General features: G+C 32.0%; 2 protein-coding genes across 5 annotated transcripts in view; both read left to right on the top strand.

The window, feature by feature from the left end:
- The window catches only part of LOC126747326 (uncharacterized), a 46,043-nt gene that overhangs the window by 3,246 nt on the left and 19,823 nt on the right, over window positions 1-22,974 (top strand). The window contains exon 1 of one of the 4 annotated variants that reach the window (XM_050455875.1): window positions 13,435-13,738. The exons of the other annotated variants lie outside the window; for them this stretch is intronic. Coding sequence (XP_050311832.1) covers window positions 13,658-13,738 — 81 coding nt within the window. The 5' untranslated portion in view covers window positions 13,435-13,657. Of the gene's footprint in view, window positions 1-13,434; window positions 13,739-22,974 lie in introns of those variants that run through there. 4 annotated transcript variants of the gene reach the window in all.
- Window positions 14,460-17,873, top strand: LOC126747328 (uncharacterized). Its single transcript, XM_050455881.1, has one exon. It carries the CDS (start codon window positions 14,735-14,737, stop codon window positions 16,376-16,378), a length of 1,644 nt encoding a protein of 547 aa, XP_050311838.1. The 5' UTR covers window positions 14,460-14,734; the 3' UTR covers window positions 16,379-17,873.

Here is a 22,974-nt window from a genome sequence, read left to right as displayed (position 1 = left end):
AATTAGTGGCAATTTAGTTTTTTAAGATAAGTCAATAAGTTTTGCAGAAATTTCGGTTTTTTTTTGGTTCCAGACAACTTTTTATTATCTAGGTTTAAAAATACATTTTTTGGTTAAAACCGTTGGTATATTCATTACCCGTATATGGTCAAGGTATAATTATTAAACTGTTAAATATACGTATATAATATACGATTGCGTTGACGAAAGGGAGAAATTTTCTGCATTTAAAAAAATTGTCATGAGATTTACATACTTAAACTTGATTACTACCTCAAATATTTAATGGAATTCTTCTGAAAAATCACTGTTTTTCGTCCATATTATCCAATCTAATAACGCTGTTTTTATACTAAATATTTATATATAAAATTATATCAAATTTAAACAAACAGTGTTATTTATTTAAATATTGAATATATATTTTTTGCAAAAAACATAGTTTTCCATCAACATAACCGTTGTCCCCCCACCCACCCCAAAAATTTGCCCAATAAGAAATTCTTTTGAGAAATCACCGCTTTTTCTCCATAATATCCAAACTAATTGCACTGTTTTTGTATTAAATATTTATTAATATACATATAAATATATCAAATTTGAATAAACAAACTGTGTTATTAGATTGGATATTAGCGACGAAACCAGCTGTTATTCATGCGCATTATTTTGCAAAACAATGATTTTTGGAAATAATTTCTTACTGGTAAGCTGTGTGGGGTGGGTGGGGGGTAAGGGCATGTTTAATTTAAAAACGTTTTTTTTTTGCAGAATATAATCGCCTGAGAGAAAAATGCTTTTTAAAAAAATTATAGGTGATAAAAAAATCTATAGTTTTTGTATTTATACTTTCCTCACATAATCTTCAGATTTTCGAGTAAAATGTGAAAATTCCGGTAGTTGTGCCATTTTTATCGAAAATTAGTGGCAATTTAGTTTTTTAAGATAAGTCAATAAGTTTTGCAGAAATTTCAGTTTTTTTGGTTCTAGACAACTTTTCATTATCTAGGTTTAAAAATGCAGTTTTGTAAATTAAAACCATTGGTATATTCATCAACCCTAACGAATATCCCAATGGTCGCCATTAAATTTGGTCACCCTGTACCTACATAGGCTACATAAAAAATATCATGAATTCATGCATAAAATTTTAAAAGATTTGCCATGTTGAACATGGATTTATGTTTTTTTAAGGATTTTGTGCATGATTTTTGTCATTGACCGGGGTTGTTGGGACCGTTGATATTTTTTTACATGAAGACTTGTGAACGTTTTGAGAAGAATTTTAAGGAATTTATTAAAAATGGCAATCTCTGAAATATAGTCTGCAGTGTCTGATTTTTTTAAACGATTTTATTATTTTAACCTAAGCACGGGGTTATGACGTTCTTCAGTCCAGCGAATTCTTTATCGATTATTATTTTCCATTTAACTGGACAGTAATTCAAAATATTATATAATGATTTTTGGCATTCCAGGGACGATTTTATATCCTCTTATACCACATAATTAAACTTTCTATTTACAATTTAATCATAATTTTTTTCAAGAGACGTTAATTTTCTTATTCTAACTTGACTAAGGGTGCACAATTTTTTTTATAACATCAGCATGATTTTTTAATTTTATATTCTAATCAGTCAAAGATGAATGCAAATATTCTTTAATTCACATAATTTTATGTTCCAGGCAGTTGTGCATAAATGTAGGGCTTTCCTTTCTAGGAATTTAAATATGTATTATGAGTATCCTTTTCTAGTCAATTTATAATTTTAATATCCGAAATTAAAATATGCTTATGCTCATTTTTTGGTTTATTATGCATACATTTTTTGTTCAAAGATGCTAAACGTAGTCCTGAAATTTAATGATTAATGCTCTTTTGCTCAGTTTTTTCAGAATTTTATAATTTTTGAAAATATCCCAGTAGGTAAAAATAAAACTAATGAATAAACATATAACCATCATTTTTTGTTTTTGTTTTATACGCTAAAAGAATGTGCACAGATGCATAATTTCTCAATCCGAGTGAGTACATTTGGGTTTACAGAATTCATGATTTTACGCATGGATTAATTTTTTTTAATTATTTTTATTTACAAATAAATTCGTACTTCTCTCCATATTAGTGAGTTGAGTATTTATTTATAATATTTCTGTATGTACATATACTCGAATCATATTTCTTTAAGTTCATTCACTTGTATTTGAATGCCAAATTTTATCTTATATAGTTGATTAGAATTCAATATTTGTTGAAAATTGGTATGCATAAGTTTATATATTTTATAAAAAAGGCAATAATATGAAATTTTGTATTGAAAGTTGAGCTTTAGCTTCTTTTATATTCCACTTATTTTATTGTATTTCTATTAATTTGCGAGTGGTTTAAATTCAACTGATTACAGAAAAAAGCACAAGTTTGTTTCCAACTATATAAAAAATATTAATGCATGTGTACTTAGAACATATACATATACAGTGCTTTACTTTAATGTCTCCCCCCCTCTTTATTTTTTGAACGGATCAATTCAATATATTGAAACTTGAGGTAATGCAATTGATGAATGAATACTATGTTTTAAAGCAAAATTGACAGATGAAAATTTCAAGATGGCTGCTAGGCGCCATCTTGGAAAAAAAATTAAATGGAAAGGGTGGTCTTGTGGCACATCATTTTGAAGCCCCTGACGAGTTTTCCCTAGAATATAAAATTCAATATCTTTACCTACTACAAAATGGTGGTACATTTAATAATTACCTGAATACATTAACATTTAACTTGATATATCGAATAAATACTACATTGAGTTCAATTGAGAAGATGCTGGAAATGGTTGCCTTGAACTTCTTGACACAGGAACAGTCCGTTCGAAATTTCACACCGAACATTTTCAAATACACTAACATTGATATTAAGTAAATATTGATAGTGTCATAACATCATATCAAGGGAGAACCGTGATCATAAACGTAGAATAATAAAAACTTATTAATCTATAATAATTATAAAGCATTTAATTTCCACAAAAATGTTTTTTATTACATAGTACCTTTACTCTAATGAAGTACGTTAAAAAACGCATAAAGAGTTCATAAACGGTAATATTGTTTATATTATTATGTATAAATAAATATTTATTACGTAAATATTTTTTGACGTCACTGGTAAAGATTACTTGTGTCAGTGGAATCAACAATGCGATCGAGCGGCGTTGCAATGTTGTTGCCTATTTCTCTAATATACGTTATCTACATTCATTTAACTTGAATGTTGACTTCTTTACACAGTATTTTATCATATTTTATGAAAAAAAAATGCTTCATATTTTATTAAAGAGAAGTAGTATTGTTTTGCGCCTGTCAAAATAAGTGACAAATTTTTATGATATTTTAAAGTGTGTTTTTTGCCATTTCTACACAAACATTTGGCATCATTGCATCAGATGTGTTGCAAGCAAACAAACTGGCCATAGTTCCATGGCAATGCTAATTCTAGCCTTTCAATGTTGTAAGCATGGGTAACCCCTTGAAATAAATTTAAATCGAATATTTTGAATTTATGTTTAACTTAATGGAATATAAAAATGATGAATAGAAGAAAGGATATATTAAATTTTAATATTAATCTACGCACACCATTAAAAAAATAAAAATAATAATTAGATCATAGTGAATTCCGAGCTATGAATCCTATTAGGATAATATTAGGAAATTATGGAAATTATGTATGTGTGCATAATGCTTGATATTTTCAAACATTATATAACTCAGAGACTTTGAAGTGAGCTTAAAGAAATTATGCATGTCAGGATTATGCTCAGCATTCTTGAATAAAAAATGTATGCATAATAAACCTAAAAAATACAATAAACATTTGCACCTGGAAGAGAAAACTTTTAATTCATGTTTGAATGATTAGAAATTATCAAATCACTGCTAAAAAATCATAAACAAACAAATTACAGATTTGATGCAACAAAAATTTTCATAAATTTGGAATTCATAAAATAATCGATAAATTTGAACATTGCAGGAACGTTTAGGGCGTAGTTTCTGTCATTACTATGAATATTCCTAAATATAAAATATCACAAGTATAAACTACCGTTAAATGATCCTCAGGTGTCAAAACGGTCCTTTGAACCGCACTTTTATACAAAAAATTTACAGTTTTTTGCTAACTAAACATGTACTTTCCCATAATTTTCGGAAATATCCGATTAAAAGGACTAAAAGGATGAAGAAGTAGTATATTAAAATATTGACTATAGAGTGCAAAATGTATAAGCTTTAAAACGATACTGTTTTTAACAAAAAACGGTGAATCAAAACTACTACAAATAATACTAGCAACAGCTATAAAGCATATATGCATGATTTTTTTTATTTATTGAAATGTGATTGTAAAAATTAAATTTTCTATCCGAAAATTTGAGAAACTTTAATTTTTAGATATTTATTTTAAGCTCTAGACCCAAAGCAACACATCATATATTATTATCGTTAAATATATATTTATTCAAAGATTTCTTAGTAAATTTATCAACTGTATTATAAAATTTACGTATTTCATATACTATTCCGTTTACTATAAGGGGATAATTTCGGCATTTAAAAAAATTGACACGGGATTTACATATCTAGTTTATAAACGCGATTACTACATCTCAAATATTTGATGAAATTCTTCTGAAAAATCACTGTTTTTCGTCCATATTATCCAATCTAATAACGCTGTTTTTATACTAAATACTTATATATAAATTTATATCAAATTTAAATAAACAGTGTTATTTATTTAAATATTGAATATATATTTTTTGCAAAAACATTGTTTTCCGTCAACATAACCCTTGCCCCCCCACCCACCCCAAACATTTGCCCAGTAAGAAATTCTTTTGAAAAATCACAGTTTTTCGTCCATAATATCCAATCTAATTGCACTGTTTTTGTATTAAATATTTATTAATATACATAAATACAATTATGTCAAATTTAAATAAACAAACTGTGTTATTAGATTAGATATTAACGACGAAAGCAGCTGTTATTCATGCGTATTATTTTACAAAACACTGATTTTTGGAAACAATTTCTTACTGGTAAGCTGTGTTGGGTGGGTGGGGGGGTAAGGGTAGGGTTAATGAAAAATGGTTTTCTGCAGAAAATAATCACCTGAGGTCCTTTGAACCGCACTTTTATACACTAAATTAACAGTTTTTTAGTTGCTAACTAAACATGCACTTTTCCATAATTTTCGGAAATATCCGATTAAAAGGACTAAAAGGATGAAGAAGTAGTATATTTAAATATTGACTATAGAGTGCAGAATGTATAAGCTTTAAAACGATACTGTTTTTAACAAAAAACGGTGAATCAAAACTACAAATAAGCAACAAATAATAAAGAATTTATGGCTAAAAAATACTAAAAATATTTTGAAAATTACAACAAAATTGAGCAAACGTGCACGATTTTTTTTTATTTATTGAAATGTGATTGTAAAAATTAAATTTTCTATCCGAAAATTTGAGAAGCTTTAATTTTTAGATATTTATTTTAAGCTTTAGACCTAAAGCAACACATCATATATTATTATCGTTAAATATATATTTATTCAAAGATTTCTTAGTAAATTTATCAACTGTATTATAAAATTTACGTATTTCATATACTATTCCGTTTACTATAAGGGGATAATTTCGGCATTTAAAAAAATTGACACGGGATTTACATATCTAGTTTATAAACGCGATTACTACATCTCCAATATTTGATGAAATTCTTCTGAAAAATCACTGTTTTTCGTCCATATAATAATAACAATCTAATAACGCTGTTTTTATACTAAATATTTATACATCAAATTATATCAAATTTAAATAAACAGTGTTATTTAATTAAATATTGAATATATATTTTTTGCAAAAACCTTGTTTTTCATCAACAGAACCCTTGACCCCCCCACCCACCCCAAACATTTGACCAGTAAGAAATTCTTTTGAAAAATCACAGTTTTTCGTCCATAATATCCAATCTAATTGCACTGTTTTTGTATTAAATATTTATTAATATATTTATATATAATTAATCAAATTTAAATGAATTTGATTTTTGTTTGAACAAATTTAAATTTAAATCTTACTGTGTTATTAGAATAGATATTAATAACAAAACCAGCTGTTATTCATGCGTATTATTTTGGAAATAATTTCTTACTGGTAAGCTGTGTGGGGTGGGTGGGGGGTAAGGGCATGTTTAATGAAAAACGTTTTTTTTGCAGAAAATAATCGCCTAAGAGAAAAATGCTTTTTAAGAAAATTATAGGTGATAAAAAAACTATAGTTTTTCTATCTATACTTTTTTCACATAATCTTCAGATTTTCGAGTAAAATGTAAAAATTCCGGTAGTTGTGCCATTTTTATCGAAAATTTGTGGAAATTTAGTTTTTTAAGATAAGTCAATAAGTTTTGCAGAAATTTCAGTTTTTTTGGTTCTAGACAACTTTTCATTATCTAGGTTTAAAAATACAGTTTTGTAAATTAAAACCATTGGTATATTCATCAACCCTAACGAATATCCCAATGGTCGCCATTAAATTTGGTCACCCTGTACACAGCTACATAAGAAATATCATGAATTCATGCATAAGTTTAAAAAAGATTTTCCATGTTGAACATGGATTTATGTTTTTTTAAGGATTTTGTGCATGATTTTTGTCATTGACCGGGGTCGTTGGGACCGTTGATATTTTTTTACATGAAAACTTGTGAACGTTTTAAAAAGAATTTTAAGGAATTTATTAAAAATGGCAATCTCTGAAATATAGTCTGCAGTGTCTGATTTTTTTAAACGATTTTATTATTTTAACCTAAGCACGGGGTTATGACGTTCTTCAGTCCAGCGAATTCTTTATCGATTATTATTTTCCATTTAACTGGACAGTAATTCAAAATATTATATGATGATTTTTGTCATTCCGGGGACTTTAGCATCGATTTTATATCCTCTTATACCACATAATTAAACTTTCGATTCGACTCCTCATATATTTGATGAAATTCTTCTGAAAAAAATCACTGTTTTTCGTCCATATTATCCAATCTAATAACGCTGTTTTTATACTAAATATTTATACATAAAATTATATCAAATTTAAATAAACAGTGTTATTTAATTAAATATTGAATATATGTTTTTTGCAAAAACATTGTTTTTCATCAACAGAACCCTTGCCCCCCCACCCACCCCAAACATTTGCCCAGTAAGAAATTCTTTTGAAAAATCATAGTTTTTCGTCCATAATATTTGCAAATTAATTATTGTGTTCTACAAGCCTGTAAAAATGAAACGTTTCAAACGGCATTATGTCACTGCGTAATCGACGTGCAAAGTATAGGGTTCACATCAAAATGCATTTTGTCCACAGATGTAGTCGAATCAAAACGCAACTAGAAGGCGCTGTCTCGAACAAAACAGCTGATATATAAAGCTAGTATTGTGTTAATTTTGTTTGTTATAACCTGCAATTCAGTAAGTTTCTGCAGTGAAACAGGTGTATATTGTCCAGTTACATTCTTTAATTAAATATTTAGGAACTAGAAAGTGTAGGTGCTAAAGTGCGTTATAATGGAAAACCTCGATAACAGTGTTATTGTGGGCAACTATAATGAAGGGTCAAGGAAAAGGCAACGACAAAAGACAAAAAGGGAAACTTAAATTTTGTTGCTTAATTTTCAACCACCCTGCCCCCACAGAGAAGGAAAATTTAACTGTCTCAGTATTTCAAGAAGCATCCTAGCAGAAGCAAAGAGAAAAGTTTTTTATAAACCAGACAGAAAGGAGCAAGATAAAAGACTGTCCTTTTTAATGGATGTTGCTCAACCAAAACGCAGCCGAGTTCGTGGTGAGTGAGAAAAAACAAGCCACATCGTGTTGCAGTTAAATATTTCTTGATATCTACAGAAAAACAAAGACTACCTGTATGCTCCAAGTTTTTTGCTAAATTGTTTGAGGTCGGTCAGCGAAGACTAAACACAATTGCTGACGGAATTTTATCTGGAATCGGGATCGTAGAGAAACGAGGAGGGGATCATAAACTTCGGAAATTTTCTGCAAAAATAAAGCAAGTGTACGAGTTTATTTCAAATCTGCGAGGTTGCGAAAGTCATTACGCATGAAATAAAAGCCGTCGACTTTACTTGCATTCATCTTTGAACATAAATCGACTTTTTCACCTTTATAATACTATACCGTTGAAGATGAGTTGAAAGTAAAAAAATCACTACGCCTCCGATACCTGTAGCTATTGCGCTAGACTTAAAAGTGAAATTCAGTCTTGTGAAAATGGTGTTATCAAAGAAGGTTTAATTTCAAATATCGTAATTCACAAAAAGAGAGCTAAAGCTTTCCATACTTTGATGAAGCAAATGCCAGAAGCGAGCATAACGTACGCGTTTGACTTGCAACAAGTGGCTTTCTATTCCAGACAAATTTCATTTTACTCTTTTTGTGTGACCGATGTTGCAACTAAAAACCTACATTTTTATGTCTGGAACGAGACACAAGCTGCAAGAAGTGCTCAAGAAATTTCTTCAGCTTTGATAGACTTTTTCGAAAAAGTACATATTGAAGATTCAGTAACGCAAATTAGGCTTTTTGCGGACGGCTGCGCAGGCCAAAATAAAAACCAACACGTCATAACATACTGGCTACATAAAAAGTCCCCAAGAAACATAAAACAGATAGTAATATATTTCCCAGTTCGCGGCCACTCCTATTTACCTGCTGACAGGATATTCGGTCGAGTTGAGAAACATCTACGAAAAATTGAAGAGGTGTTGGGCCCCATAGCTTATATCAAAATTTACCAACAATACGGAATTGTCAGGGTTTTAGGCGAAGACTGGTTCCTTAAAAACTACAAAGATCTCAGAGAAATACTGAAAAAAAATGATGGAATTAGTGACATGAAAAGGATATTTTTAGAAAAAATTATGAAAAACAACTACGTTGATGTTTGACGACGCTTCGAAGCACCCAATAGCAATAACAAAACGAGGCCAAACTTTGATAAGGGATATGCAGGATCGCTGTAACATACTGGTAAATAACATCAAAGAAGAAAAGAAAACTGATGTGCGAAAGCTGCTTTGTGCAAGATTTGGACAAGACTGGGAATTTAAAGTCTCGCTTTCTTCGCTCTTGTTTTTTGATCATGCCTTAAACACCACGACGGAACCAGAAGCTGAAATTCCAGATCCTGCAGATGATGTAGGTGAAGAAAATCCCATGTGCGACTGCCTCGAACCAGGAACAAATTTGATTTTTTTTTTCAAGTGGACTTTGTATGTTATTAACATTAGTATTATTTTGTAAGTTTGCATTTTTCGAAGAAATTAAACAAAAACAAAAAAAAAACTTATTCCTGGTACTTAATTGACATTTTATCCTTAAAGTCGAATAATTTCACTACCAACACCAGTTTTTTGTAAAACGAATAAATTGGAACAAACAGCATTATGTCCAATTTTGAACGAAACAAAACGAATTTTATACATTGTTACGAATCAGCGCGCATTAAGTCCAAACATTTTTTCGATTTTTCCAGATTTTCTAATAAATATTGATTTAACTGAGATAACTTAATGGGTTTTTATGTTAATTTCTATCAAAACAACTCCATGTTGTAAAAATATATAGCAGGGTTTAAAAGAAAATCGTTTTTCGTCAATGCCCAAAAAAGTATTTTTTGGACAAAATGCAATTTATACAAAAAAAATTTTCTCACATAGTCTTCAGATTTTCGAGTGCAATGTGAAAAAATCCTATTTTATTTTTTGAAAGTAAGACGTATCGCTTTGAAAATTCCGTTAGTTGTGCCATTTTTATGAAAAATTTGTGAAAATTTAGTTTTTTAAGAAAAGTTTTTTGGTTCTAGACAACCTTGAATTATCAAGGCTTAAAAATACAGTTTTTAAATTAAAACCATCGATGTATTCATCAACCGTATATGGTCAAGGTATATTTATTAAACTGTAGAATATACGTATATTATATACGATTTCGTTTACAAAAGGGAAAAATTTTCAGCATTTCAAAAAAATACATAAAATTGACAAGGGATTTACATAGCTAGTGTTTAGACTCGATCACTACACCTGAAATATGTAATAAAATGACCCCAATATCACATATATGCCACTGTACAGGATACGATATACTTTTCATACACGTATATATCTTATAATGTAATAATGGAATATCATACGCAAAGAAAGCTAGAAAAAAAATAGGAAATGCATTAATGTGTATGTGTATGTAAAAATTATATTTTTTTTCTTTTTATGTCAAAAAATGCCCCCTGATGCATAAAATACATCTGCAAATGAAAAAAATATCTACAGTAGTAGTAAAGCTATTAAAGATTTAAAAAAAAATTCCATTAAATGCATTGTATAAACGTCTTTAAATAGTATACAATATGCCATACTAAAACGTTTAATTTTTATGAAATAATAATTATAGATAAAAGCTTTATTTTTAATTTACAAATTTACGGATAAAAGTTTTCCAGAGTTCTTTAATTATTTCCAAGAACATCATGTGCTTTTAATCTCTTAACCTTGAAGTTACAGTTGGTGCTCATATGGAATCATGCATCTTTTATTTATGGTTTTATTCTCAATTTCCAGTTTTCTAGCTATTACCCAAATAGATGTCCTTATATGATTGGTCTACACTAGGTCGAAATGTCCATGGATTAATTCTGGGCATTCTCTGAATGAAATTTTCTGAATTATCTTGATCTAATGGAGTTATATTGGCCTTATGACAGATGTTTTGAAAATTATAGTTAATTTATTTAAGTCCAATGGATAGATTTTCTTGACCATTTTTTGGCCATTGGACATTTAGGTACATCAGACAACCATTACTGGTCCAATGATGTTTCTTCATTTTGATGAATATGCGTATTATGGACTTGGGAAATTTTTTAAAAAATGAGAAACCAGTGGACAAATACTAATGAAAAGTCATTGCACTCCTATTTTTTTAGATTCATTAGATGTCCATCTCTCTTTGAAAACTATATCTGTATTTTAATTTAAAAATATATTGAACCTTAACGGTTTACGCTTAATTATTAATTTGGCATTTATATAATCCTATAGACATCCATTGGTTTTATCATAAATTAAACGGACGTCCACTGGACATTTATCTTTCAACAATCAAAATGGTCCTTTGAACCGGACTTTCATACACAAATTTGATAGATTTCAGTCGCTAGCCCCTCTACTATTATTTTCTTAATTCTTTAAAAAAATCCGAAAAGAAGCGTGAAATTCCACTATGGACGTAATGACCCGAAACCAGAAAGGCCCATAAGAAATATATATAAAACACACACACGGAAAAAAAGAAAATACTCAATTTAAGCATAATAATATTAATAGAAGGCTATCTTAGCTTTGTATATCCCCAAGACTATTTTTTTTTAATATAAAAATCTAAAATCTTAATTAACATTTATTTAAATTATTTTGTTTCTTGTTCTTTCATGGAAATATGTATATCGAAAAGAAAAAAACTTTTCACACAATTTTCGAGAGTAATGACCTATATAGACTAAAGGCCTGTGAAAATAGTTATAACAACGGTTAAGTCAAAAGCTTAGTTTTTAATATAACCTACTGTTAAATTATATAAATATTTAACTTTCAATTTCATCAAGATGGATCCATTCAAGCTTGTCCTCGAGTGTCAAAACGGTCCTTTGAACCGGACTTTTATACACAACATTAACAGTTTTTTAGTTGCTAAGTAAACATGCACTTTTCCATAATTTTCGGAAATATCCGATTAAAAGGACTAAAAGGATGAAGAAGTAGTATATTAAAATATTGACTATAGAGTGCAGAATGTATAAGCTTTAAAACGATACTGTTTTTAACAAAAAACGGTGAATCAAAACTACAAATAAGCAACAAATAATAAAGAATTTATGGCTAAAAAATACTAAAAATATTTTGAAAATTACAACAAAATTGAGCATATATGCATGATTTTTTTTATTTATTGAAATGTGATTGTAAAAATTAAATTTTCTATCCGAAAATTTGAGAAACTTTAATTTTTAGATATTTATTTTAAGCTCTAGACCCAAAGCAACACATCATGTATTATTATCGTTAAATATATATTTATTCAAAGATTTCTTAGTAAATTTATCAACTGTATTAGAAAATTTACGTATTTCATATATTATTCCGTTTACTATAAGGGGATAATTTCGGCATTTAAAAAAATTGACACGGGATTTACATATCTAGTTTATAAACGCGATTACTACATCTCAAATATTTGATGAAATTCTTCTGAAAAATCACTGTTTTTCGTCCATATTATCCAATCTAATAACGCTGTTTTTATACTAAATACTTATATATAAATTTATATCAAATTTAAATAAACAGTGTTATTTATTTAAATATTGAATATATATTTTTTGCAAAAACATTGTTTTCCGTCAACATAACCCTTGCCCCCCCACCCACCCCAAACATTTGCCCAGTAAGAAATTCTTTTGAAAAATCACAGTTTTTCGTCCATAATATCCAATCTAATTGCACTGTTTTTGTATTCAATATTTATTAATATACATAAATACAATTATGTCAAATTTAAATAAACAAACTGTGTTATTAGATTAGGTATTAACGACGAAAGCAGCTGTTATTCATGCGTATTATTTTACAAAACACTGATTTTCGGAAACAATTTCTTACTGGTAAGCTGTGTGGGGTGGGTGGGGGGCTAAGGGTAGGGTTAATGAAAAATGGTGTTTCTGCAAAAAAAATAATCGCCTGAGAGAAAAATGCTTTTTAAGAAAATTATAGGTAATAAAAAAATCTATAGTTTTTGTATTTTATACTTTTCTTACATAACCTTCAGATTTTCGAGTAAAACGTGAAAAATCCTATTTTATTTTTCGAAAGCAAGGCGTATCGCTATGAAAATTCCGGTAGTTGTGCCATTTTTATCAATAATTAGTAGAAATTTAGTTTTTTAAGATGAGTCAATAAGTTTTGAAGAAATTTCAGTTTTTTTTTTGGTTCTACGTCACGGGACAACTTTTCATCATCTAGATTCAAAAATTTTTAATATTTATAAAAAATTTTATTATTTTTAAGCTCCCCCTGAATTTTTTCGCAATAATATGAAACACCTTGTATACAAACCACACAGTTGTATATTTTTTATTATCTTTTCATCTTATCCCCGGATTACCCCTAGTATACCCTATTAACACTCACCCCCATGCAAATTTCAAACACCCCCTCGTAAAATCCAGTTCGAAGGTTGGCGTCGCGACGTAATAATAGACGCGACGCCGCCGTGTGGCGTCGGCGCCATCCGTCCAAAAGAAGACGCTCGATATAGACAACTCCGGATATCGAACAGCTGTTTATGGCACCCCTAAACTGTTCTTTCTCTTTTATATTTAAGTATTTTCGGCTTTTAATTACCCATCATAACCTGCATGTAATAAAGTGAGTGAAGTAGACAGACAAAAAATGTGTTTTCTCAGTCGACTTAGATCTTCTGAAGGGGTTTTTGAATAGTGCACAATAGTGTTTTTTTGTCAAAATGAGGAGGCATAGCCACCAGAATAGTCAGTCACAGACGCAAAGTAGTGATGATGAGTGTAGTGCTGCCACGTCGAGTCCTGTAAGTGTTTTTATTTCTTTTTTTAATTTAGAGAGTAAAAGAGTATCCTAAAAAATAAAAACACACGTCAGAATGTTGGTGTTAAATAAAAAATTGGTGAAAATTGATTAAAATAGCGAATTATCAAGAGCCCTATATGGAAAAATTTCAATTTTTTATTTTTCTATCTTGTACTACTTCAGGATACCTTTCAAAAAGATTATTATCGATTTGACTCTAAAATGAACAGAAAACTTATTTATTTACATTTATCGATTTTCAAACAAAATCCGGCCCAAACTGAAATTTTTTTCAAAATTTCTTTTTTCTGGCTAAAGACCATTCAAAAAGTAATGAAAAAGCTTAATGACAAAAGTTTTCAAAATCTATAATATTGCCACAATATGTTGTTTCGTATTTATATTTATTTTATTTTAGTTTTACAATTCTACTCGTACTTTGTTTTATTTTAGTAATTTATTTTAGACTCGTATTTTATCTATACTTTTTCCGTACATACTTTGTTTTATCATTCATTTTACCTTTATTTATGTAATTGTAGTTTGTAAGTATATGTATGCCATTTGGTACAAGCACACACTTTTTTTTCAATTTATTTGCATTTTTTATTTATATTAATTTAAATTTTTAAGTTTTTTTTTTAAATATGTATTATATTATCTATGTATTATGTATTACCTTTTTGTAGCTGAAGCTAAATAAATACATAAGTGCCCTTAAGTGACCTGAAATGTAGAGTTATCTCCTAGGAATTTTCGGGTGCTGCGAGCAGTTGCCAGTAGTACTGCCTTTTGCATGTGATTATATAGATGTTCGCCAGTTCCTAGTTGTTTAAGGTATTCCAGTAGACTCTTTGGTATTACACCCGTTGTCGATGTAACAATTGGGATGGTCTGAACATTATCCATTCTCCATTGCCTTCCGATTTGAATTTCTAGATCTCTGTATTTGGCGATTTTCTCAGTGTGTTTCTTTTGCAGATTATTGTTGTTCGGTATGGCTACGTCAATTAGAGTTATTTTTCTGGAAATTTTATCTATTAAAATAAGATCTGGTCTATTATGCCTTACATTGCTTGCCACGCGTACGGCTGAGACTACTGTGGGCGAACAGACCACAGGCATCAAAACTACTCGTGGCACGCCTCAAGGAGGGGTAACTTCACCCTTACTATGGAGTCTAGTAGTCGATGAACTACTTGAGATATTGACAAATCTCGGTTTCACCTGCATAGGATATGCTGATGATATCGTTATTGTAGTCAAAGGCAGGTATAAGGGCACTTTATACGACCTCATACAAAGAAGCCTAAGCATCACGGAAGAATGGTGCACATCAGTGGGGCTGAGCATAAATTCAGCGAAAACTACTATCGTACCATTCACTCGTAAAAGGAAAATGCAACCCACCAGGGACATCCACCTGGGCGGACAAGTTGTACATACATCGGATGAAGTAAAATATCTAGGAGTGACACTGGATAGTAAGCTTAGTTGGAACAAGCATCTAGAATTCACAGTAAACAAGGCCACTAAAGCCATTATGATCTGTAGGAACCTAGCGGGTAAAAACTGGGGATGCTCCCCAAAAATACTGCGATGGATGTACACCAAGATGGTTAAACCCATAATCACATATGGGGCAGTGGTGTGGCATGACACTACAAAGTTAAGTACAGTAAGGCGAAAACTTGACAAGGTTCAAAGACTTGCATGCGTATGCATTACAGGAGCTATGAAAACATGCCCCACAGCAGCACTGGAGGTCATAGTTAACCTGGCACCTCTTCACCTGGCAGTAGAGGGAGCTGCTAAAAGGGCCATGTTCAGATTAGCAAGGGATAGAACGAACAGTAGGGACATTGATCAGAGAGCCTGGGTATCTCAAACAAGATCCATTCCCCTGTTCGATCTTCCCAAGGACGAAATAACTCGGGAATGTCACTTTGTTAGGAATTTCAGTACAAAAATTGACAGCAAAAGTGACTGGGAAAATGGATCTGTCGCCCGCTCACTTAAACAGAATACTATCAAATGGTACACAGATGGTTCTAAAACCGAAAAAGGAACAGGAGCTGGAGTATTTGGGCCTGGCACCAAATACTCAGAGCCACTGGGAAAATATACCAGTGTCTTTCAAGCGGAAATACACGCTATAGAAAGATGCGCTCAATTAATCCTGAACAAAGACTACCTCAAGCAGGACATCGCAATCTTCACCGACAGTCAAGCAGCCATAGCAGCACTGAGTTCACATGTCATCAGTTCTAAAATGGTAAGAGACTGTTTGGGCAAACTTAATGAGGTAGGAAAGAGAAATAAAGTCACAATATTGTGGGTACCTGGACATACAGGCGTGCAAGGTAACGAAGAAGCCAATATTCTGGCAAAAAAGGGATCTGGTTCTCAATTTGTAGGACCGGAACCTTTCTGCGGCATAGGAAAGAATACTTACCTATATGAGCTTACAAAAATGGAGGATCAACTCAGAGAAAGCCTCTGGGATGATCATCCAGGGTTGAGACACTCCAAGATGTTCCTTGGAACCCTCGACCCAAAAAAATCTAAAGCTCTAGTAAGTTTAACTAAAACTAAACTACGGATTGTAACAGGATTCCTAACAGGGCACTGTCACCTTTGAGAACACCGCAGGAAACTAAAACTAGAACAGACAGGTGAATGCAGATTCTGTGGGGAAGAGGAAGAGACCCCAGAACACCTAGTAACTACATGCGAAACAGTTGCCGAAAGTCGTGCCATGCACCTCGGTAATTATGAAATTCCAGAAGGAAATATCTCATTACTGGAACCGTCACAACTACTAGCCTTTATTAAAGCCATAGGATTGTACGAAGTAATTTGACTTGAGAATAACATCAAGCAGTAATTATAAAGGGGCACACAATAGATCTTTTAGGTCGCAGTGAAACTTCACCCTTATTTTAATCTAATCTAATCTAATCTAATGCCTTACATGTTGATCGGTAAGTACACTACGGTCCCAATATAACTTATATCGGTCATTTTCCACTACGGGTTCTGGAGTATATTTATAATACGGAACCTTCTCTGTTGTAATAAGTTCCAACTTCATTGCCAGCTCTTGATGTAAAATTTTTCCAGCTGAGTCGTGCCGCTCTTTGTATTCTGTCGCTGCAAAGGCCTGACATCCTCCTGTTATGTGTTGGATTGTCTCTGATGTTTGGCATCCATACCGGCATTTGTCGTTTTGTACGGACGGATCTCTGACGATGTGCTTGAGATAATTTCTTGTTGGTATAACCTGATCTTGGATGGCGAGTAGAAAGCCCTCGGTTTCTGGAAACATCTTGCCTGATGCCAACCAATAGTTCGACGAAGCAGTGTCATGATTTTGGCTGATCTCATTAGGATGCCGCCCATGAAGGGGCTTCTCCATCCAGATGCGGAGTTTCTCCTGGTAGCTGCGCGCTTCCTCGCTCTTAAGTTGTAGAGGAGTGGAATCGTCTATTTGATTTATTGCGCGATGCAGCGTGGAATTTTCTCCTTGCCTGTAAAAATAGGATCTTAAGTTAGTGATTTGTTTTTCAAGTTGTTTACCCAGATCTACCAAGGTGGCGGGGAAGCATTGTTCTTTCAGTGGCACTTCAAGGGTGGTGGTTGTGCGTTTTAGTAAGTAAGGTCCTCACTTTTCTTTGTAGCCTTTCTATGTCTGTCCTACTTCAATTAATTACGCCAAAAGAATAACTAAGAGCTGAACATGCGTAGGAGTTAAGTGCCTTAAACATATTTTTGCTGTTGAGATTGGTTCTCAGAACTTGTCTTTTGTTACAGGTTTAATCTCCAACAGATATATTAATTGATTTATTAATTTTTTTTACCAAGATAAAGTAAATCGCAACCATAGTTTCATAAAATAATTTATTTAAAAATCATACATAAATATACATACTACACAGATATGATACCGTTAAGATGGTCCCTCCTAACATACCCGATCTGAAACGCAAGGAAAACCATTATTGGATGAGGAAAGTAAATAATAATATGGGATATTGTTTCATTGTTTTGTTGATTGAATAGAATTAGGAACTGCCATTGATTTTGCATTGATTTTACCTTGCAGGTCAATTTGGCCTATTTTAGATTTTAATGAATACTGAGCACTTATTAACTAATTGTTTATTTTGTTTAAATCATAAGGATCAATAGTGATAAGAATGTTGATGTCAATCTGGTCTGTCAGTTTTTTTTTTTGTAAATTATTGTTGCTAAACCATGGCCTCAAGTTATAGATTGCTCCATAGTTGCAAATTACTTAAACCAATGTTGGTACCAGATAGTACCCAGTAGTTAAGCCCAGCATGTCAACACCTAGGTACTTGACAGATAAATGCATTCCTTAAAATTTGGAGGGAACTGACAATCCTATTCTTAATAGATTCATTCTTTATCTGGTTCTAGAGTATGACAGATAGTTTCGCTTAATGCGGATGTGAAAAGGTAGACCCTATCTTAGCCTAATTTTTTTTGTAGTTACTAGTATGTGCTAGGATAGCTTAATTGCTGATTTTCTAAGTAGGCCTAAGAGTTTATAGGGCTCCTTGTTTTTGTTGTGTTAAATAAACCCCAGAAAAGGCCACATTCCATCTTCGGCCTTCCTGTACCTTCTGCTTATCCTCTGCTTCTGCTTTTGCTGCATTTTTATTGTTACTGCTTCCACCTCACTTGCTACTCCACGTGTTACCACATCAAGTCGCTTGGATCATCACCTCCGGAACCTGCATTCCTTCCAATCGGCTACACCTAATACCGATTGCCCTCCACTACCTGCTAGACATTCTGGAAGCATCCTAACTGGTCGATCTGCTGCTGCCTCTTTTGACCCAAACGTATAGCTGCCAACAAAGGAGCCCCATTCAGATCAGGTGGGCCCTGCTACCAGTCGGAGATACTCAGAATTTCAGGTAGTCCCTTTTTCTTTTTGGCTTGGTTTCTCCAGGTATTGATTTATCGGTTCGTCGCAATTTATAGATTATTTTTTTTTTTTAATTAATATGTAGAAATGATCACAGATTTTAAAATCAATTTAGCAAAATTGTTTATATAACCACCATCACTGATTTGATTTGAAATTGGGAACTGAGTATATACGTATATGCGAGGTATTATCAGATGTACAATTGAATAAGTATTAAGTGCTAAATTTTACTTTATTTTCTTTCTCATAATTTTAAATTTCATAATTATAATTTAAGTATTAGAGCATTACTGTCTTTGTATTTATTTTTTTTTGAATTGAGGTTATAGATTAAATTAGTTGTCAATTATGACATTGATTTATCTTTCAATACTAAAGCTGGGTTTAACGATATAAAGCTGCGTTTTCTTTGCGTGCCCTAATAAAGGCTAATAATCATAACCCTGGAACCCACATTTAGGCATTGTGCGAGAAACAGTGCAATACTTTTCATCATCCCTTTTCACAAACTCGTTAGTCAGTTCGCATTTCATTGTTTGTTGTTCAGTCATTTGTGATTGTTTCATCCCCAAGTATTTGTAAATTTCGTGTTCGCCCATGGCCTCCATGGTCTGGAAATTCTGCATCTGATATTGTCCTGGCTGAATTTTTCCTCAGATTATATTGACAGTACGGCATTTATCTAGTCCAAATTGCATGCCGATGTCGTTGGAGAATTCTTCTACTATATGCAGCATTTGGTTTAGCTGGTTCCTAGTTGCAGCCATTATTTTTAAATCATCCATATACAGTAAGTGATTTAACTTTGCAATCTCGGTGTTATTATCTCGGATGCTAAACCCATAGTTGGTAGAGTTAAGACGGTTCGAAAGAGGGTTCATAGCAAGGCAGAACCATAATGGGCTCAGTGAGTCCCCTTGGAAGATTCCTGTTCGAATTAGAAAGTTGTTTGTACTTACTGCGCTTTTACCCTGTACTTCGAGCTGGATCGTTGTTCTCCAGCTTGTCATAGCGCTCTCTAGAAAAGACAAAGTATTACCATCAATTTTATACACTTTTAAAACGTTTATAAGCCATTCGTGTGGTACTGAGTCGAAGGCTTTCTTATAGTCGACGTAGGCAGTAAAAATATTTCTCTTGTTGTGATATGCCTGGTTGTTGATGACAGAGTCGATAATAAGTTGTTCTTTACAGCCCATAGAACCTTTAGCACATCCTTTTTGTTGTGCGGCTATGATGTTGTTTTCCTCACAGTGTTGATAAATGCGCTGTGTTATACATGAAGTGATAATTTTATACAAAGTAGGTAGGCACGTTACCGGTCGGTACTTAGACGGATCTTGTGTGTTGTTCTGTTCTTTAGGCAGTAGATAGGTTACTCCTTGCGTTAGGAACGCTGGCATTTCCTGTGGGTTAAGAATAAGAGTTTAGGATGCATACTCCGTAGTTTCTTTAGCCAAAAGTTATGAACTCCATCTGGGCCAGGTGATTTCCAATTATGCAGTTTTTGGATAATCTAAGTGACTTCCTCGATAGTGAATGGTCGATGTTCCATCTGGCTATATTTTTTACTGTTTTGTTTCTCTTCAGTAACCCAGCTTGCGTTGATATTGCATGTTGTTTGAGTTGCAAGTTGTTTGGCCCAAAAATCTTGAATTTGTTCTTTCGTGGGGTATTGCTTATCTGGGTGATCTGATATCGAATTTAGCTCTCTGTAAAATAGTTTTTCGGCCTTTTTAAAACGAAGATTGTCACGTTTTCGGTTATTACTGGTCTTGTATCTTCGTAGGCGCCCTGAAAATAAGGAAAGTTTCTGTTTTAGAGTATCCAGGCATTGTTGAGCTGTATTATTTTCTGGTTCATGCCGAGTGTGGATGTTGTTTCTCTGCAAAATTTCATCAACTTTCTGTTTTAGTCTGTTTGTTCGTGTACCCCTTAGATATTCTGTTAGTTGGCCGATATCTTTTCGAAACCTCTGAATTTTTGGTTAAAGTCTGGTCTCCCATGGCGGTATCGGGAGCTCGGTTCTTGCAGAGTCATTGTGGGTCCTTATCTTAATCTTCATGGTTTTAGCAACGGCAGTTGCTGCGCTATATACTAAAAGGTGAAGAGATTGCATGTTATTAATATTTAAAAGATAAGGTGGAAGAATTTTGGTGTTTAAAAGTTCCATAATTTGACCTAGTTTTTTTGAAGAGTTTACTTTTGGAAGTTTGGGACTTATTATTATTATTATTATTAATATTATTATTATTATTATTATTACTATTATTATAATTATTATTATTATTATTATATTGGAGTATCATGCACCTCCACCAATAAGTTATTTTGATTTGTGAGTACATAATCAACCCAGGTAGCACTAACATCCGTTATTCTAGTTGGTACAGTGATTAATTGACTCACTCCATGGATGTAAACAAATTTGTTAACTTAATACTATAAAAGCTGTTATTAAGAAAATTAACATTGAAATCACCCACTAAAACACATTTATTATTTTTAGAAAGTACAGAATCACATATGTCTTCAAATCCCTCAATGAACTGTAAATCTGAGCTTGATGGAGAATGATATATGCAGCCAATAACCCAGACAAGAGATCCTAAATTCACCTTAATAAATTTACACCAAAAGTTATCCTTTAGCTCAATTTTTTTAATGCTTGAAAATGTATAGTTATCATTAATGGAAATCAAAACACCACCTGTATGTATGTCTGCTGTTTGAGTCACACCTGTATACCTGTATACGCAATGCTCTGTCGTATTTGATCTATATTTATTAAAATACTCTGTGCATTAAGGTAAATTATGTCTGAGGAAAAAAGTATATTAGATGTTACTGCGAGTTTTTTTGATTTTCTTTTTTGTCCACAATAGTTGGTTTATTGTTGACAAATTTAATTATTTTGTTAGTTTGACCACCTTCAATAAGCTTTTGTAACTCTGCCTTGATACTTTTATAGTAGTCCCTTTGCATAATTGTTTGGACACTATTTATCCGAACACCCGGAATGTTTATATGATTCCTATTATTTAGCACACTTTTTGCATCTTCCTCTGACTCCAAAAATAACTTTAATTGGACGAATCCTATCTGCCGCAAATTTACCAAGCCGAAAATTTCTCACACCATCCTTGTTAAAATTAAAATTCTTCAATATGTCCCTGATTGTGTCGCTATCCTCAAGATTCCGTTCTGTCTGAGTTTTTGCTTTTGACTCATTTACATTATAAATAATAATATTTTTTTTTTAAATATTTTTCGCCCTATTCCCACACTCCCAGAACTAGAAGACTTGAAAGAAATTTCATTTATTTGTTCCATTTTGACAATTCGTTGCTCGAGCTTTACAATTTTTCCTATAATGTCAGAGTTTTGTGTTTGTACCAATGACTCAAGTTCAGTAAGTTTTTTAACAATGTTCGGAATGTTAAACATATTTTCCCTACATGCAGGGCAGACAAATGGCATTACTCTATTAGCCATTAATATAACAATTTATTTAATCAAAGGCTTTTTTAGTACAACTTTTAAAAGTCAATCAATTTTCATTGAATTAAATACTGACAATACCGACCTGTTCGTAGCCAATGACTAACCCTCATACACGTAATTCTTTCAATACTTACATAGAGAGTTTCGCAAACTCTGACCACGCATAAACTATTTTTTTATATGCGATAGATCACGAAGAATTCAATAGGAGGACAAGCACTCGACCAAGCTATAACCAGAAGAACTTCCATAATGCCTACTTATACGACTCTTAGTAGGAATTGAGGAAAGCGTCTATGAAGTAAAAACCATTGTAACGAATCTACAAAATGACATTAAAGAAATGAGGCAGTCCATGGGGTTTATCAATGAAAAATATGAGAAAGAGAGAGAACGTAATAAAGTTATGGCGGAGATGTTCTCGGAAATATCAAAAGAAAACCAATTAGTTCCTATTTCAAAAAAATAATAATTTCATTCAGAGAAAACGCCAGAATATCCTTTGAGAGTCCTGATTTTGAACGCATCTTCTCAAATACTCCACTGGATTTAGATCACGAGACAGTTTTACCTAGAAGAGATTAAAACTGAATTAACTTAGTTTTAATCTTCTTAAAGATACTAACATCATTAGCGAAACACGTGTCGAGAGTAAAATGAAGAGTTTTGGTTAGTAGTAAAACCAAAGTCTCGTATGTCACACCAAAGGTTCCAATCATATGACTACTGGATTTAGAGTGTTTTGTTTATTGTATAATATAAAATGTGTTTTG

Source organism: Anthonomus grandis, chromosome 19 (genome assembly GCF_022605725.1).
Source record: "Anthonomus grandis grandis chromosome 19, icAntGran1.3, whole genome shotgun sequence".
Lineage (NCBI taxonomy): Eukaryota > Metazoa > Arthropoda > Insecta > Coleoptera > Curculionidae > Anthonomus > Anthonomus grandis.
Note: the sequence above shows the minus strand (reverse complement) of the source record. Positions and strands in the feature narration are given on the sequence as shown.

Excerpts from the sequence above, each read along its gene's own strand:
- LOC126747328 (XM_050455881.1), top strand. The coding sequence starts at position 14,735 with ATGGCTACGTCAATTAGAGTTATTTTTCTGGAAATTTTATCTATTAAA.